The sequence below is a fragment of the Pleurodeles waltl genome, chromosome 1_2 (assembly GCF_031143425.1).
Source record: "Pleurodeles waltl isolate 20211129_DDA chromosome 1_2, aPleWal1.hap1.20221129, whole genome shotgun sequence".
Lineage (NCBI taxonomy): Eukaryota > Metazoa > Chordata > Amphibia > Caudata > Salamandridae > Pleurodeles > Pleurodeles waltl.
The window spans coordinates 272,423,407-272,442,037 of NC_090437.1; the positions used below are offsets into that span (position 1 = coordinate 272,423,407).

The 18,631-nt window shown below is 44.0% G+C and overlaps 1 protein-coding gene across 3 annotated transcripts in view; it reads left to right on the forward strand.

Annotated features, from left to right (window-relative positions):
• PDLIM5 (PDZ and LIM domain 5) overlaps positions 1-18,631 on the forward strand; it is a 535,229-nt gene that overhangs the window by 458,427 nt on the left and 58,171 nt on the right. For all 3 annotated transcript variants that reach the window (XM_069238102.1, XM_069238118.1, XM_069238110.1), the window contains one exon: positions 16,157-16,328. In XM_069238102.1, coding sequence (XP_069094203.1) covers positions 16,157-16,328 — 172 coding nt within the window. The remainder of the gene's footprint in view (positions 1-16,156; positions 16,329-18,631) is intronic.

An 18,631-nucleotide genomic window follows, 5' to 3' on the forward strand; every position in this document is an offset into this window, starting at 1 on the left:
AATTACACTTAAAAGATATTTCAAGGCAATCCCCATGTTAGCCTATGAGAGAGAGAGGCCTTACAATAGTGAAACACAAATTTAGCAGTATTTCACTATGAGGGTATGTAAAACACAGGTCTAACAATATCCATATTATCCATAATTTATCCCCATGCATTGATAAATCCCTGAGTATAAGTCATCCTGAGTTACCTCAAAAAGCATAGACCACGTTTATCACACTCGCATCTCAAGAGTTTATCACCTCCAAATTCCACCTGATTATGCTCCTTTTTTTTCTCTGCCTGCCACCACCCATCCCCTTCCTGCCCCCCAGCATTTGCCCCCTGAAGTAGCTTAACAAAAACGTGAAACCACCACCACATCTAATATTCACACTAAATCAATCCATGCGCTTAAATAGCTTGTCCAGCTCCTTAACTGTGCCATCACAATTATAGCTGCCACACACTGTATCCACACCTATAAATCAAACTAATACTGACTTCTTACTGGTTCTTGCCCTCCAAAATCTCAGATGTGAATACCTGTATCTTATTATTCCAGATAATTTTTAATTTTGTCAGATTGATCAGGAAAGTCTGCACCCCCTTGTTTTGGGAGGACTTAACTGTCTGAGACGCCATCTTTGCTCCACTGTTGCAAGGCAAAAATTAGGCCTAACAAAAATTGAGCAGCCACCCGCTGTGCCGTTTTATATAGGCACATTTTTTCGAAGATTGCTTGGGTCAACAAGTAATTACCAAAGTAAACCAGTATGGTCCTAGGCTTCCCCGGTCCTAGATTGCCTATTTATGCAGCATAGGGGTTCGATGGGCCCTCTGACTCTCATGAGACCATTCCCTGCCCTCCAGCTCTGGAAAAGCCTTCTGAAAGAGATCCGTCAGAAAGGATCTTTCATCCTCTCCCTCCTTTCCCTCGGGTACCCTGTGGACCCTTAGGTTATTCCTCCTATGCCGATTTTTCCTGATTCTCCAGCCTCCAATGGATATCCACTAATCGCGCTTCATGTGCCTCAGTGAGTCCCTTGGCCGCGCCCACATCTGTTTTCAGAGCTCTGGTCTTTAGTTCCAGATTGCTCATTCTGTCAGCAATTGTAGAGCACATCTTAGCTACCTTGTGCACTGTGATATGCAAGTAATGAGTTGCTAGTCGGGCTTTCCAATTGTCAGTAAGCATCACAGTAGTTTGAAAAATGAGTTTGAAAGTTGGCAGATTCATGCCGGGAGGGCCCTCAGAGTCCCCCATAGCTTCCCCCATCTGGAGCATTGTGCCATGAGCGTAATGCCACTTCATATCTAGTCCATTAACCTGCCTTTTGGACTTTCCATAAGGTTTCCAGGAAATCAGCAGTTCCTTGCTCCCTGCCGAGCCGCTAGACTCAGTACAATCACCTCACCCTGAATCCTTTGACTCTAGGTCTGAATCCTCTTCCAATCACTTTGTTCCTTCTGATAACAAGAACAAATGTTCAGCAGCATCTGGGTCCTACTTACTTACTTTAAGTGGTAATATTTCCTTTTTATTCAGTCACTGTGCCTGAAAGCCCTTTCTGCCATGAGTAGGTTCTGCATAGGTTATGGCAGTCAACTCAGTACATAGTGGTATCTCGGTTTCAGCCCTCCCCATCTCAGTCTTGTTTGCCCATCAAACCATGATTGTTTGAGGCAACACACTGCCTGCTCCATGCTGATTGTTATAAAAAAGGATACAATTAATAGCTATTACTCAAGAAGGCTTGCAGAGAAATTTCAGGCCAACCGGTCCTAGGCTTCCGAATACAGCTAGTCAGCTAGTAGATTATTGGCCCTTCAGATTCAGCAGCACGCGGTGGACAGAGCGATTGAAGGGAAGAATGGGAGAGGGGCCACAACGTCGGAAGACATCATTAATGTTTTAGAGGAATACTATGCAAAGTTGTATACTGAAGGTGGATATCCCTCCAGGGGGTAGCTAAAAGAATTCCTGAAGCTAGGTGATAATGATGCCTTAGATATAGAGGAGTCTGAGGCTTTATACTCTGCTACAACAATGGAAGAGATAGGGAATGCTCTGAAAGCCCTCACTCCTGAAAAGCTGCAGGCCCGGACCAAATTTCTTTAGAAATCTATAAAAACTTCTTCCCTAAATTGGATAAGGACCTCGTGGACATGAAGCACGGGGTTCAGCAGGAAGGGGTTCCGCCGAGTTGCTGGCGATTAACCATTATTATAGTTTTTAGGAAAAAAAAGCCACCGGAAAAGCTTGGGTCATACAGACTAATATCCTTGATCAACTCAGAAACTAAGGTGTATTGAAAGATTTTAGCAACTCGCATGGGGGGGATTATAGACTGGCTAGTCTTGCCCTAGCAACACAGGTTTATCCCAGACATGGGTACAGCAGATCATGTGAGGTGAGCTATTACTGTATTCAACATTGCTACAGCTACAGGGGCTACTTGGCTATGATCCTTCTTGAAGCCGAGAAGGCATTTTATCAGGTGCCCTGAGGGGTATCTCTGGAGGGCGTTTGAGTATAAGGGGTTGGGGCTCAGTATACTGAAGGCTTTGAAGACATTATACTATGAACCTTATGCCCAACTTAAAATTATGGGTCAAGGATCAGCAAAGATACAGATTTACGGGGCACTCAGCAGGGTTGCCCTTGCTCATCCATTTTGTTTGCTTTGTATATCAATCCCTTAATCAGGCAGATAATAAATGACCAGATCATTCAGCCAGTGAAGGTTAACGACTTTGAAATCAATGCAGATGATATAGCTCTGCTCACTCCGGTTCCTCAGACAGCTCTCCCAGAGGTGGAAAGACTGGCGGAGGAATTTGGAGCACTATCAGGGTACCATCTTCATAAGGAGAAAACACAGTTGATTTGCACGGATAATATTGATTTGATAGATAACCATAGGGTAGCTAACGCTACATATTTGGGAATAAAGATCATGGCGCAAGTAGACACCATTTATAAAGTGAATCTAGAGCCGCTGCTAAGAAAGGCTAGCCAGAATTTTAAAAGAACTAATGAGCTACATCTTCTTGCCAAAAGTGTTATATTCATTTAGAACCATACCCCTGGCGCTGGAAGGGCATTGGCTCAAAATGCTGGATTCTATGTGCCTGAATTTTTTGTGGCAATATTTAAGGGCTCGACGGGCATTAAAATATATGGTTCTTCTAAGAACCCCTTCAGTGCCCAACTTTAGGATATATTACTGGGCTGCACTTTGCAGTATATGGATGTTTTATTTGCAGCTAAACTGTGGACTCAGCCACCAGGCTTATTAATGGGACAGCCTCCAAGTATCTACAAAGCTAGCCTTAGGTAGAGAAGCAAAGGGGTATTTTTTAGACAAATTGAGCCCAGTTACTATGATAAGGTTAAGGTATTTGGAGCAGCAGTGAAGATCTCGGGCAGGGTTAAAAGAAGGAGTGGAATTACTAAGTGCAATCGCTATACTCCATTACAGCGCTCTTCTTTATTTTCAGCGGCATTTCATGATGGGAAAAGGCAGGGATCATCCGTGTGGGAGATCTGTATTATCAAGAATAATTGTGCTCCTTTTCAGATCTGCAGCACGTTTTTGGCTTGGAAAAAGGGTCTCTATATGCATTTCTGCAGATTAGAGATTGCTTGATAAAACTGGCGAGTGATCAGTTCTCACTTGGAACTATTCCCCTTTTGGATTGTTGTTATGTCAGGGAACTAAGATCGGAAAGATTTACACATTTCTGTACAATATGGCGGTGGATGATCTTGAGCCTCAAGGAGTTAAGTGGGCCAAGAAATTGGGGATTCACAGTTTAGATATTAGGACCTCAATAGAGGTAGGGATAAAAGTGTTGACTGCGAGCCTGAAAACCCAAAATATAAAACAATCTTTAGGCTATACTGTAAACCGGCCAAATTGTTCAGATGGGGTAGTAGGGCCAACAACAAATGCCCTCTGTACGGGACTGGGCCTGTGGATTTGGTACATATGTTTTATGATTGTGTGGATTTAATTCCATGAAGAGAGGCTACTGAGGACTATTGGAATAGGAGTTTTAGAAGGTTGATGCATCTAAGTCCATCTTTGATGTTATAGGGGTTGACACTTCTTTTGTGGGGGACGTGAGGCAGGTTTATTTTATGTTTATCTCCACAGCTGTAGCACATCTAATTTTAATTGCATGGAAGGATAGTGAGCCTCCCACGGTACAACAATGGTTTTCTCTGTTAATGAGTATGTATAATATGGAGAAAGCATTGTATATTTGCAAGGGGGAGGAGTGCTAGAGAATTGGGGGGGCACAGATTTTGTCCCCTTTGACAACATGGATTGAAGAGCACTTTGTGTATAGTGATTGGCTGAATATCGAGCCTGCAAATCTGAGCTAGGTAGGTACTTTGGATTCTGTTTGCCCTTAAGGGTGCTACATTGAAATTTGTATTTCTTGCAGTCTTTACCCTGAGGTAATCATATTGAGAGAAAAGGTGGAATGTATTAGCAAATTACTGTTTAAATCTATGATGGCTTACTATATGTCCAGATGACAGATATCTGAATTAATTGATCGGCACTGTACATTGTAATGATTAAATATGTTATGCTCATTAAAAAAAAAAAAAAATGGCCTTTGTCCATTTGGTTGTGGGCATCTGAGAGAAAGGTGAGGGTCTCCGGTGGTGCTTTGTAAAGGGGTGAGTGTGTGTATGTTTCCTTATGACGTGGAATTTGTATGCATATACCCATTACTCTATGCATACATAATCATATCCTCTTGCAATTCAAGAGAACGCAGCCTAACACACTTTCAGTTTTCTGTTTGAAACTCGTTCTAATCTTTTTTTAATCTCGGGGTGTTAGAGTTAAAAGGCTCCGGGCAGGTTTAGAGAACTGTCCCGCCCTCCTCTTGTAAATGGCACTGGTTTACAGACCTCCAGCCTCAACTACACCTGTTTTGTCTCCTTGAGGCGCACATATCAACATTCCTAGCCTTTGAGACACACGATAATGTTTGAATCCATTCCGGGCTGCCTTAATCCATCTGTAATAGTTGTTTTTGACCTTGGATTGTGCGGCACACGTTTCATGTGCAGTGCTGTAAAAAGGGGCCTCACGCTTGCCAACCCTATGCGGTCTTTGCTTTTCTTTCAGTACTTCTGCAGCCGTGTTTTCAGTCTGGAATGTCTTCTCCTGGGCCTTTGAGGTCTCAGGCACAGCTCATAAAGGGGGCAGCTAACGCACACAGACAGCCTGTGGACACGCACCACAGAGTACATTACCGCCACGTTACTTTCTCCGGTGCCCGTCTGAGTGTGGTGCGTGTTGGCGGGGAATTTCCTTTGTATACTTACCTAAGTGATCAGAAATGAAACACAAACATTTTCCCAACTCAGTTTAGTTTAAAATACTGTGTGCCGTGTTTTTAGTCATCGAGCAAGGGGAAGCGCGGAATGTGGAGGTGAAACCACACTTTAACTAAAGTCTTGGCTGCCACACAAAGAGGTAATGTTATTTAAAGGTTTGACTTAACTAATAAATGTATGTTTACCCGAGTGCTAAAGTTTTACCAAGTTGCATTGCTGTTATCCACCAGAAAGACTGTCAAAAGGACTCTGACCATCCAACGTTTTAGCTGCCTTTCTAATTTTTACCCAGATTTGGTTCAGCCCCTGGTGTTTAGTTGAACTTTGCCGTTGTTAATGAAACAGGATTGTGGTAATCATTGGTGTTTTCAAAGTGGAAAATTAACCAAATCAACATGTGATTTTTCATATTGCAACAGCTACTTCACCGTGTATCTAGAGTTCCGTGACCTGCTCCTTTAGATGCAAATGGGAGAGTTTGTGTATCTCAACCCATCATTGGATGGATTGCTTGGCGTCACAGATTCCATGTTGGTGCACCGCACTTGAAGAGACACACTTTATTACACCAGTCCAGTGGCAATGACCACAGAAGAAGTGTCTGTGTGCGAAATCCGTGTCAACTGTGCTTGAGACAGTACAGAAGCTCGGATAAAGATAATCTTAGCAGCTCTGAAGGTTGTGTGTGGGATAAGACTAAAACGTGTGAAAAAACTCACTGATACTTTAAGGAAATGTTACTTAGTAATTATGTGAAGCAATACTTAATTAGACTACAATTTAGCAAGTTTGTATTCAACCTTTGGAGAAATTATTTGAGTTTTGTTGATAATGCAGGTGAATTCATTAAATTCTATAAGAGACTGGTCATTTTAATCAGGCTTGTATATGAAACTGAAGTCATTGCATGATGTGTTATAAGAATTCTGTTTTGTTTGGTCCAAGAAAGAATGAGTCACTGGTGAAGTCATTAAAGTTAGATACTTGTACTCAACCTCTAACAAAAGCCACAAATACATCACTCCTGCAGTGAGAAATAATTAGAAAAATGATTGTTTCGTGTATACCATGCATGAGTGAGGTAATCGGTTAAAGGTGTGATGAAAGAATATACTTTTCAGACTGAATGAAGCCCCTCACGCATTGCACTGCAAGAGGAAGGATACACTCAAACACCCAATAAAAAAAGGTGAACTAAAATTCTCCCCCGGGCTTATCTATGATGTTATTGATAGTGTCTCAAACCAGTGGCAGAGTGGACAGAAGAAGCCAAAGGGCTGAAACAAAGCTTATTATTAGATTATTAAATAGAATACAAAATATTTGCCGTCAGTGGCACAAACACCATTAAATGTTTTTTAAAAAAACGGTGCTAAGAGTGATCATGTTTTTTTATTAACTAACTCGGCACATCTGAAATCTCTACAATATTCCGTTATTGCATATACTAATCTGTCACAGAGTAAAAACTGCCATTCAGTAAGAGTCACAGAAGTCCTACCTCATGTACGGTAACAAGGCTTACAGGATTTCCTCTGCGAATGCAGTCAAGGAGACCTGGAAGGGACAGCACAACACAGTCAGTGCACCTGCAAAATTCTAATATTGGAGCCCCTGTCCATTAAAGGACTATTTAAAAATAAAATGCCTGCATGCTCCCCCAATGGCTGCCGCTTACATTCACATAGTGGAAGCAGTCCCTTGCGGGGAACTTTCATTCTTGGAAATGGATAACATCCCATTTCTTGTTCTGGTATGCAGTCAATGATTTTTGACCACAGTGGTGGTCACAAACCATTGATACATATTCTTGCAAATCGTAGGAAGGGTTAACGCCCATTTGTTAATATGACTGTTGCCAGACAGAAATTTGTTTGTGGCTTGTAATGCCTCTACAGTGTTGTGACTTTTTTCTTTCCATGTGCAAAGACTGGCGTTTGGACATTGTAAGCTTTGCAAGTATGCAAATACTGTTTTATCTCCACGAATCAATGAGAATTATTTAATTTTCTGAACAAATATTTTGGACCAATTTAATAAATTTTTTGTTGCTCATCTTACACTTGCAAATGGAAAAAGTGTAAAATAGTACTCAAAATCTGATCCTGTTTCGGAAAGTCTTGATCAATATAGTTTGGCTTGTGGAGAGGTCACTTACACTTGTGAAAGTTCCACAAGTAATCATAGTTTTCCAAAGTCAGAAGTGGCAGCTTTTAGGGCTTCTCTGGCTGTTGTCAGAGTAGCCCATGCATTGAAATGAACCCTCACATATTCTGTATTTGTGGATAGTCGCACACAGCTGTAATGCCTTTCTGATTCAACCAGGGTGAACGTATTTGTTTGCCAGACATCTTTAAAAACCCTTTTAAAAGCCATATGCAGGACCCATGTTCCCACGGGTCAGTATGTGCTTGATGAACAACCTGGCACTGAAGAGCACGCCCTGGATGGCCCAATAAACAGTCTTCCCCATTCCTTCAGCAGCGACCACTTATTGCCACCAAAACCCTGTTGCTGCCATTTCGGGTGCCAGTCCTACATAATTTAGATTATTAGTTTTTTTGTTTACTGTTTTTAAAGATCAGTACAGACAGAAAACACAACCACTTATCTTTCTGTATTTATTTTGAGCTTGAAAAAATGTAGAAAATTGGTCTTATTTTGAGTGGTCTTTGATGGGGGTCAGTCATGAATGCTAAGCAAATAATAGCTATATATATCAACATGCAGGGAAGTTTATAAACGCAAAGAGACACGTTTTTCTGATGAAGCTTTAATGTTGCATTGTATTTCTTATGATTGCATTGAATATGAGTCATGCATTATATACGACTTCGCATAACACCAAAATCCAAGAGGCGTCCGATTGCAAGTGTACCTTAAACGGTTAAATAAAAGTGGAAATGTAGAAGTTTCAGGTAAATCTTTCTTAAAACTCTAAGTGAATACAGATCAATATAGATAAAAAGAGCAACAACATCATCGTGGATAATTGCAGACTGGAATGTCTTAAATATAAATACCATAAACCAGAAGGCCTATATATAATTGAGGGATTGCCCATCTTCATTGCTGAAGATAGTCCTTTCATGATGCCTGTGGTGCTATGCAGATAGTCAGAATATCTCTTGCATTGCACGTGAGCCCTTCTGACCTGGTTTTCGTTCTATAGACATAATAGAAACACTGCAATCTGAAAGGTAATGCAGATAAAAATTATTTCTATGCCAACTTTATGAAGTTTGGGTGGGTCCACAAAATGACCTAGAACTGGGTGTCATTGAGTATTATGACCAATATGTTCACTAGCTTAATCTGAAAACTATTGCACGTCTGTAAAGACCTTCTTCGAGAGGTTACATGGTCTAAGATTACATTTTTGTGCACCCATGTGCTGGTATACTAAATGTTTTGGTGTGTCAAAGGTTTGGTGAATCAGGTCCAATAGTGGCAATATGATTAAATACTTACCACAAAGTGAGTAGTGTCAGTCAAATCAAAGAGACTTATAGGCGATGGGGGTGGAGGGGTGGAGTGGAGGGGAGATCACTGTTCGAAAAGCCAGGTCTTAAGGCTCTTCCTGAAGAGTAGGAGGTCCTGGGTCTTGCGGAGGTAGGTGGGGAGGGAGTTCCAGGCCCTGGGGGCTAAATAGGAGAAAGATCTGCCTCCAGTGGTGGTGTGTTTGATGCGAGGAACTGTGGCGAGAGAGAGGTCAGTGGAGAGGAGGTGGGAGTGTGGAAGGTCACTCTTTCGTTAAGGTAGGTTGGGCCGGTGTTGTGGAGGGATTTGTGTGCGTGGATGAGGATTTTAAAGGTGATCCTTTTGTCTATGGGGAGCCAGTGGAGGGATTTGAGGTGTGGTGAGATGTGTTCATGTCGGGGGAGGTCGAGGATGAGACGTGCTGCTGAATTCTGGATTCACTGTAGTTTGCGCTTGAGTTTTAGTGTGGCACCGGCGTAGAGGGCGTTGCCGTAGTCAAGCCTGCTGCTGATGAGTGCGTGGGTGACTGTCTTTCTGGTCTCTGTAGGGATCCATTTGAATGTTTTTTTCAGTGTGCGGAGTGTGTTAAAACATGAGGAGGTGAGGGCGTTGATTTGTTGGGTCATAGAGAGGGAGGAGTCCAGGATGATGCCGAGGTTGCGTGTGTGGTTTGCGGGGGTGGGTGCGGGGCTTAACATGGTGGGCCACCAAGAGGGGTCCCAAGTGTTTTTGTGTGGGCCAAAATTATTATTTCGGTTTTGTTGGAGTTGAGTTTAAGGTGGTTGGCTGTCATCCAGGCAGCGGTGTCAAGGAGTGCAGAGTGTAGGTTGGATTTGGCGGTGTTGGGGTTGCGGGTGAGGGAGAAGATGAGTTGTGTGTCATCAGCGTATGAGAGGATGGTGATGCCGTGTGGTTTGAGGATGTTGGCTAGTGGGGCCATGTAGATGTTAGAGTGTGGGGCTGAGGGAGGAGCCTTGTGGGACTCCGCAGGTGATTTTGGTGGCAGAGGATTGGAAGGGTGGGAGACCGACTTTTTAGGTTCTGTCGGTAAGGAAGGAGGTGAGCCAGTCCAGGGCTTTGAGGCGGATCCCGGCGTTGTGAAGTCGTGTGCAGAGTGTGTGGTGGCAGACCGTGTCAAAGGCTGCGGAGAGGTCCAGGAGTATGAGTGCTACGGTCTCGCCCGTGTCGACTTTAGATCTGATTTCGTCGGTGCATGCGATGAGAGCGGTTTCCGTGCTGTGGTTCTTGCGGAACCCAGATTGGGAGGGGTCGAGTGTGTGGTTTGTCTCGAGGAAGTGGGATAGGCGGGAGTTGACTATTTTTTCCGTGACCTTGGCTGGGAAAGGGAGGAGGGAGATGGGGCGGTAGTTGGAGAGGTCGTCTGGGTTGGCTTTGGTTTTTTTTTAGGAGCGCAGTGACTTCCGCGAGTTTCCAGAGGTCTGGGAAGGTGACTGTTTCGAATGAGCTGTTGATTATGTCTCGGAGATTGGGGGCAATGGTGGGGCTGGCCTTGTTGTATAGTCGGTGGGGCATGGGTTGGAGGGGTAGCCAGAGTGAATGGAGTTCATTGTTTTTTCAGTTTCTTCGTCGGTGGTGGGGGCCCAGGTGGTAAGTAGGTTGGGGGGTGTGTGTGGTGGTTTTGTGTTGGGTGGGTGGAGGGTGTGTGTGGTATGAAGCTGTTGTGTATGTCCAGGATTTTGTGATGGAAGTGATTTGAGAGGGAGTTGCAGAGGGTTTGTGTGTGCGTGGGGTCTCGGTTGCTGGCTTTGGATTTGGAGAGCTCTTTGATGATGGTAAAGAGTTCTTTGCTGCTTGGGGAGTTGTTGTCAATGCGTTCCTTGTAGTGTGCTCTTTTGGCGGTGCGTATGAGTTGGTGGTGGATGCGTGTGGTGGTTTTGAGGGCGGAGAAGTTTGTGGTGGAGGGTTCTTGTCTCCAAGATTTCTCTGCTTTGCGGCATTTGCGTTTGGACTCCTGGAGTTCAGTGTTGAACCATGGGGCGTTCTTGATATTGCGGGTGGTGATGTTTTTCTGAGGGGCGCGAGAGCATCGGCACAGGTGGTGATCCATTTGTTGAGGTTGTGTGTGTTGGGGTTGGTGGTGTTGGGGGGGTTTGTGTCAGTTGGGAGTTCAGGCGCTCAGTGGGGATCTTGTCCCACATGTGGTAGGGGGTGGTGTGTTGGTGGTGGTGTGTGGGTGGGTGGTTTGTTGTAGGAGAAGTGGACGCAATGGTGGTCCGTCCATTGGAGTTTGGTGGTGTGGGTGTAGGTGACGTGTTGGCTTGAGGTGAAAATTGCGTCGAGTGTGTGTCCAGCCGAGTGGGTGGGGGCTGTGACCAGTTGTTTGAGTCCCAGGTTGGTGAGGTTGTCCAGGAGGGAGGAGGAGTTGTGGTCGTGAGGGTTTTCCAGGTGGAAGTTGAAGTCGCCGAGGAGTATGTAGTCTGTGGAGGTGAGGCGTGCGTGCTGATGGTATCTCAGTAAGAGATGATTTTTAGTTGATGCAAGGATACCCCTTTTCTCCAGTAAAAAAAGGTTGAATAACAGAACCTGTCTTCTTAGGAGTCAAACATGTGTTTTTCAAATTAGTTGCAGAGCTCTTCAAATGGTCCAGGATGCACTTCGAGAACACATCTGATAGGCGGTGTCCCCTTGCGCCCTCTAGCGTACGTAACAATAAAATGGCAAGTGGTGTGTCTAAAAAAAGAAATTTGAAAAGGTTCAGTCAATGCATCTGCCATAATTCCTCTACAGTAGTTGTTAGTTTTGTGTAGTTGCCATCATTTTCTTGGCAAATTATCTTCCTGGTTCAAGCTTTTGTCATTAAAGTCTGTCTGTCTGAAATGTCAAGGAGGCCATTTGCTTAAGTATTTTGTTTACCTGGTATATTTTTCATGACGCCTCTACAATCTGAACGTGGCTTTTTGTTTCAATAAGTGCTGGCAGATCTCTATATGGAGCAAAATACACCCCATCATGCTGTTAATATTGACCTATGCACGGATGTGTTTATTTGCTCCTCCTGTCAGCATGTGTGTTTGTGTTAATTCCTCATGATGAACTTTATTTCGAACTTGGCCTTTAAGAAACCCTATTACATTTTCATTTACTTGTACTTCAAGTTTCACAAAGCTGTTGTGAGCCCTTAAGTAAACATTCTCAGAAGAGATTTGTTTCAGGGTGTGTATTCCATTTAGCATTTTGCGTGGACATTAGTTAGGAAACTCCATCAAAAAGTACTCATTTAGGTCGGAGGCAGCTTTTGAAGGTAGGCGATAAGCTACAGAGTAGAAGTGACATGACCATGATGTAGTGGTTTATTATACCTTCAGGAGAGTACAGTTCCTGCGTGCGTGCCTTTCTGAGTGTGTTTTGCGCCACTTGACCTCGAGGTGCGGCGCTGAGCGGATCTGTTTTCATGGACCACTGTTTAATTAATAATTCCTTCGTCCTCGGAATAGAGGGTCCCAAGTGTGGCCAGCAGAAATATCGCCTCTCATGTATCAGAGGGATAGGATTATGAGCTAAAGACTCGGATTGAATAAACAATGGTTTGTGGTAGCTTTGAAGAAACAAACCTCCACACGGTAAAGGGGTGTACCTATCATTTATCAAAGCCGTGTCGGCGAGCTTTGATATCAACCTGCCGCGTGAAGCGCCAGAGCAAAAAAGGCTGATTCTGTGCAGGAGAGAAGGAATGAACCAGTTTCCAAAACAATGGGGGTGAGGAGTGTATGTGGGAACAACGCATGCTGGAACCATGCATGCCTGAACAATGCAGTTGGTACAACGACCGCGCTGTTACCACTGATGCCTTTACCATGAATGCCTTAACAACGATTTTTCGTTGTAAAGGCATTATTGGTAAAGGCATGCGTGGAATGGCATGCATGGTTCCAGGATGTAACACCCCCCCTGACCCCCTGCCCCAAAAACCACACCAACCCCGCCCCTAAAATTATCATGAGCCCCCACCCCGCCCCTAAAACCACCCCAGCCCCTACCCCACCCCAAAAATTACCTTGACCCCCGACCATAAAACCACCCCAACCCCCCACCCGCCCCTAAAATTACCATGACCCCCTCCAGCCCCTAAAACTACCCCATCCCGCCCCTAAAATTCCACGACCCCCCACCCCGCCCCTAAAACCACCCCAACCCCACCCCTAAAATTATTGCGACCCCCACCCTGCCGATCAAACCACCCCAGCCCCACCCCAAAAATTACAGTGACCCCCCACTGCCCTTAAAACCACCCCAACTCCCTCCCTGCCCCTAAAACCACCCCAACCTCTGCCCCTAAAATAACCGCAACCCCACACCCCTAAAACTACCCCAACCGCACACCCCACCCCTAAAATTACCCAACCCAACCCGCACCTAAAACCTAAACTACCTCAACCCCCACCCCACCCCTTAAACTACCGCGACCCCTCACCCCTGCCCCTAAAACCTAAAATCACCCCGACCTCCCTACTCCTGACCCTGCCCCTAAAAACTAAAACGACCCTGCCCCTAAAACTACCCCAACCCTAGCCCAGCCCCACCTACCTTACCGCGTCCTCTCTGATCCTGAGCCTGTTTTCCTCTGCCTTAACCACGCATGTTCGTTCCAGCCAACAGCAACTGCTGTTATAACCGTAGCAAACACCAAAGAGGGCATCATGGCGGGGACCACAGCAGCTGCCAGCAAAGCAGGGGCAGCAGTGACAGCTGCCACAGAAGATGCCACCAGAGCAGTTACCACTACAGTAACAGAAGCGCATGCAGGTCCCACAGCTATGACAGCCGGGTAGAGCACCTGCCATCACAGCTCCACATCCTGCTCTAACCACAGCTGGGACGATAGGGTAAACCCGAGCTGCTGCCACAGTGGTGACACTAGCTTCCACCACAGCATTGACCACTGGTGCAACAATAGCTATGCCAATAGCGACTACCACAGCAGCAACAACAGCTGCCAGAATAACTACAAACACATTAGAGACCACTGTTGTGAAAGGTTCCTCCAAAGCTGTAACTGCAGCACATACCTCAGTAGCTGCACAATGGCCACCACAACAGGATCAACATCAGTGCCACAGCTGTAAGCACAGCAAAGACCACAACTGTCACTGCGGCAAGGAGCTCAACAAAAACAAAGACTGCAAGCACAGCAAGGACCTGAGCAGCACCAACAGCTCCCACACCCTCATGGACCACAGTAGCAACCACAGCTGCACCTCTACAGGACCATAGCACTGACAACATATGACACGACAGCGGGGACAAAAGCATGTGTTGACCATGGTGAACAAAACATTAAAGTCAGTCCCTAAAATGTGCTACATAGTTTGGAACAAAGTGCACATTCGTGGCTTTTTAGGTGTTGCTGAAAAACTTTAAGCCTGGATTTACTGCTTGTGGTTATACCGCATATATTTGTACCACATCGTGTAGTGCTGCCTCATGCATTAGCACGTAACAAGATCAAGGTATTTTTTTTAAAGTCAAATGTATAAATCACGTGTGTCAGTTACACAAAGGTGTTCGCCTGAACGTTATTCAGAACCAAGGGTCCGGCCCAAAATGTTTATTAATGTATTTAAGAATTGGTCGTGGGATGTCAGAGCCACTATACATATGTTGCCCTGTTTTAACAGGTAAACAACCTCTTAGCCGCTGCTTTATCTCAGATATCTCAAAAAGGCATGCAAATGTTCGGTTAGCATGTTTGGAGTTGGAGTAGTTTACAGAGAAGTTGTCTCAGAAAAATGTTGCAGCTGCAGCGGAGTCCATTTAGAATTTGGTAAACGAATTTGATGTTGCATGTACCATCTTCGTGGTGTGGTGCCTCGTTATTCAAATTAAGATTTTATTGGGGTGCAAGATGGCTGTGTTCTCTCACACTAGCTGTAGGCTGAAAAGCATGACAGCTAAAATAGGGTATTCTTTTGTCCGTACTAGGGTGGGAAGTTACCAGAGGAGATATAAGGTAGGATATTGCTATTGTCTATCCGTCAAAGAAAAGGATGGTTCCCCTTCATGAGAGAACAGATGCGGTGTCATGCACTGTCTTCTCTCTTTTAGTTAAAGCCTTGTCTGACCAATTTGATTTTCAGAATATTTCCAGAGAACCACATTTTAGATTCAGCTTCCAATGTCAGACGTAAAGCATTCCATATGCTTCTGATTCTACTTAGATCGACCTCCCAGAGGGCTTGTGAGTTCCTGCTTCAGCTGTTCCTCAAACCCCTCATGCCCTCAATCTGCCCCTTCCGTGCAAGGGTGGCCAACCCTGAACCTGGGACGCATTATTGTGTGTGCTTTCGAGATATCATTGTTTATCACACAGAGAGTTGGGTTTGTTTCTGGAGGCAACCATGGTCTTTGATGCTCTTTGCTCCAAGAAGATTTGTACATGGTGCAATGAAACTTGATTTTGAATCTTAACACCACTTGAAGCTTGTGAAGTATTTTTAGGTTGGGTTGTGTATAGCTGTGCCTTTTCAGGTTCACTGTCAGTTGATCGTTTGAGTCTACGTTCTCAGAAACCCACCGCGCTGTCAGAATTATTTTAGAATGTCAAAGAAGATTATAATTTAAATATTCCCAATGCGTCAGCAAAAGTACTAGCATTTTAAATTTCTTGCAAACACCTAGAGCTTCTGTGAATGAGTTGGGAGGAAGACCTCTCTGAGGTGTCGACCTAAGCCTTCTCTCAGGGCACTGCCAACTCTTTTGCGAATGGGGATCTGATTGAAGTAAGTCAAAACAACAGCCTAACAGTTCAGAATAGTTTAGGACAGCATAACGTACAAAACGGGATCAGTTGGTTTAGAATAAAATGCTAAGATGGTAATGTTAACACCCGCATGCATTTAGGTTTACAAAGTCTCAAAGGTCTGTGGTTTGTCAAGCTCTTCCCCAAGTCTTTCCAACCAGCTCTTGCTTTACTTCTATAAGCACTTTGCATATTGGAACCTTTAGGTCTGGCATGATACTAGGAAACCTTTGCACAGTGCTCTGGACGTATAGCTAGGACTTGCTTCTGAAATTATGCTTTTGGCAGTAGTGCAAGTTTAAGGTGGCTTATTGTCCCATCTGGCCCTTGTGTACCCCAACGGATCCAGCATCTGGTTCGTATAGAAGGGTAGATGCGATGCTTTCGATTTTCTCATCTTTAAAGCACAGAAATAGACAAATGATTGTTTAATAAAGAATTTCTATGCAGATTATTTGGTGGTGTGTGAACAGTAAAAAAAAAAAAAAAAAATCATATATTTTACACAATTTTGCACTGCATTTGTAGATCAGATGTTTGACAGCCTTTTTTTCCCCCTATACCTAGCTCCTGCAAGCGGAAAGTCACCAGGCAGTGCTCCTTATGCAGGAACTGCACCAAACAAGAAGCCTGGGGTACAGCCTCCAGAGACCGACCAAGACACACTGGTACAGAAACCAGAACATATCCCTGTTGGGACCCGAACACCAATGTGTGCCCACTGCAACATGGTGATAAGGTTTGTAGAAAGCAATTACAGTGTAATACAATATCAGTTAAAATTGCTTATGCAATCTGCCAAATAATTGTTTGTTGTTGACAAGGAGCACTGACGAACAGTAAAAAAAAAATCACACATATATTATATATATATATATATATATATATATGCAAAAAACAAAGGAGAACTTTGGGAAGTTACCAATTTTAGGTGGAGAGCTGCTCTAGTAAGGAGCACCCTGCAACCCCAGCGACACTCTAGATTTGCTCACCTCAAATGTCTGCTAATCTACCAAAGTTTTTAAGCATAGGATCAGCACAGTGCTATCCTCGCCGAACTAGATAGTGACAAAATCTTTTGCCATTTGTACAGCAAAATCTTTAAGCATAGGATTGACACAGTGTCATCCTTGTCGAGCTGTAAAATGACAAAAGCCATTTACCACTCCAGGCACAGTATTACAGCTTTGGACTGGTCAAATACCATCCACGCCAACCTGGAATGAGTAAAGCAACCCCTGACACGTGTTTCGCGCTCATTAGAGCTCTTCAGAGGGGTATAGCTTTGTCCAGACACAAGGGAGCACCCAGTATAAGTCAAACCAAGGCCCTTTCAGGGTTAGAGTGATGCATAAATTATGCAAAAAACAAAGGAGAACTCTGGGAAGTTCCCAATTTAGAGTGTCGCTGGTGTTGCAGGGTGCTCCTTACTAGAGCAGCTCGCCACCTAAAATTGGGAACTTCCCAGAGTTCTCCTTTGTTTTTTGCATAATTTATGCGTCACTCTAACCCTGAAAGGGCCTTGGTTTGATATATATATATATATATATATATATATATATATATATATATATATATATATATATATATATATACAGGGAGTGCAGAATTATTAGGCAAGTTGTATTTTTGAGGATTAATTTTATTATTGAACAACAACCATGTTTTCAATGAACCCAAAAAACACATTAATATCAAAGCTGAATATTTTTGGAAGTAGTTTTTAGTTTGTTTTTAGTTTTAGCTATGTTAGGGGGATATCTGTGTGTGCAGGTGACTATTACTGTGCATAATTATTAGGCAACTTAACAAAAAACAAATATATACCCATTTCAATTATTTATTATTACCAGTGAAACCAATATAACATCTCAACATTCACAAATATACATTTCTGACATACAAAAACAAAACAAAAACAAATCAGTGACCAATATAGCCACCTTTCTTTGCAAGGACACTCAAAAGCCTGCCATCCATGGATTCTGTCAGTGTTTTGATCTGTTCACCATCAACATTGCGTGCAGCAGCAACCACAGCCTCCCAGACACTGTTCAGAGAGGTGTACTGTTTTCCCTCCTTGTAAATCTCACATTTGATGATGGACCACAGGTTCTCAATGGGGTTCAGATCAGGTGAACAAGGAGGCCATGTCATTAGATTTCCTTCTTGTATACCCTTTCTTGCCAGCCACGCTGTGGAGTACTTGGACGCGTGTGATGGAGCATTGTCCTGCATGAAAATCATGTTTTTCTTGAAGGATGCAGACTTCTTCCTGTACCACTGCTTGAAGAAGGTGTCTTCCAGGAACTGGCAGTAGGACTGGGAGTTGAGCTTGACTCCATCCTCAACCCGAAAAGGCCCCACAAGCTCATCTTTGATGATACCAGCCCAAACCAGTACTCCACCTCCACCTTGCTGGCGTCTGAGTCGGACTGGAGCTCTCTGCCCTTTACCAATCCAGCCACGGGCCCATCCATCTGGCCCATCAAGACTCACTCTCATTTCATCAGTCCATAAAACCTAAGAAAAATCAGTCTTGAGATATTTCTTGGCCCAGTCTTGACGTTTCAGCTTGTGTGTCTTGTTCAGTGGTGGTCGTCTTTCAGCCTTTCTTACCTTGGCCATGTCTCTGGGTATTGCACACCTTGTGCTTTTGGGCACTCCAGTGATGTTGCAGCTCTGAAATATGGCCAAACTGGTGGCAAGTGGCATCGTGGCAGCTGCACGCTTCACTTTTCTCAGTTCATGGGCAGTTATTTTGCGCCTTGGTTTTTCCACACGCTTCTTGCGACCCTGTTGACTATTTTGAATGAAACGCTTGATTGTTCGATGATCACGCTTCAGAAGCTTTGCAATTTTAAGAGTGCTGCATCCCTCTGCAAGATATCTCACTATTTTTTACTTTTCTGAGCCTGTCAAGTCCTTCTTTTGACCCATTTTGCCAAAGGAAAGGAAGTTGCCTAATAATTATGCACACCTGATATAGGGTGTTGATGTCATTAGACCACACCCCTTCTCATTACAGAGATGCACATCACC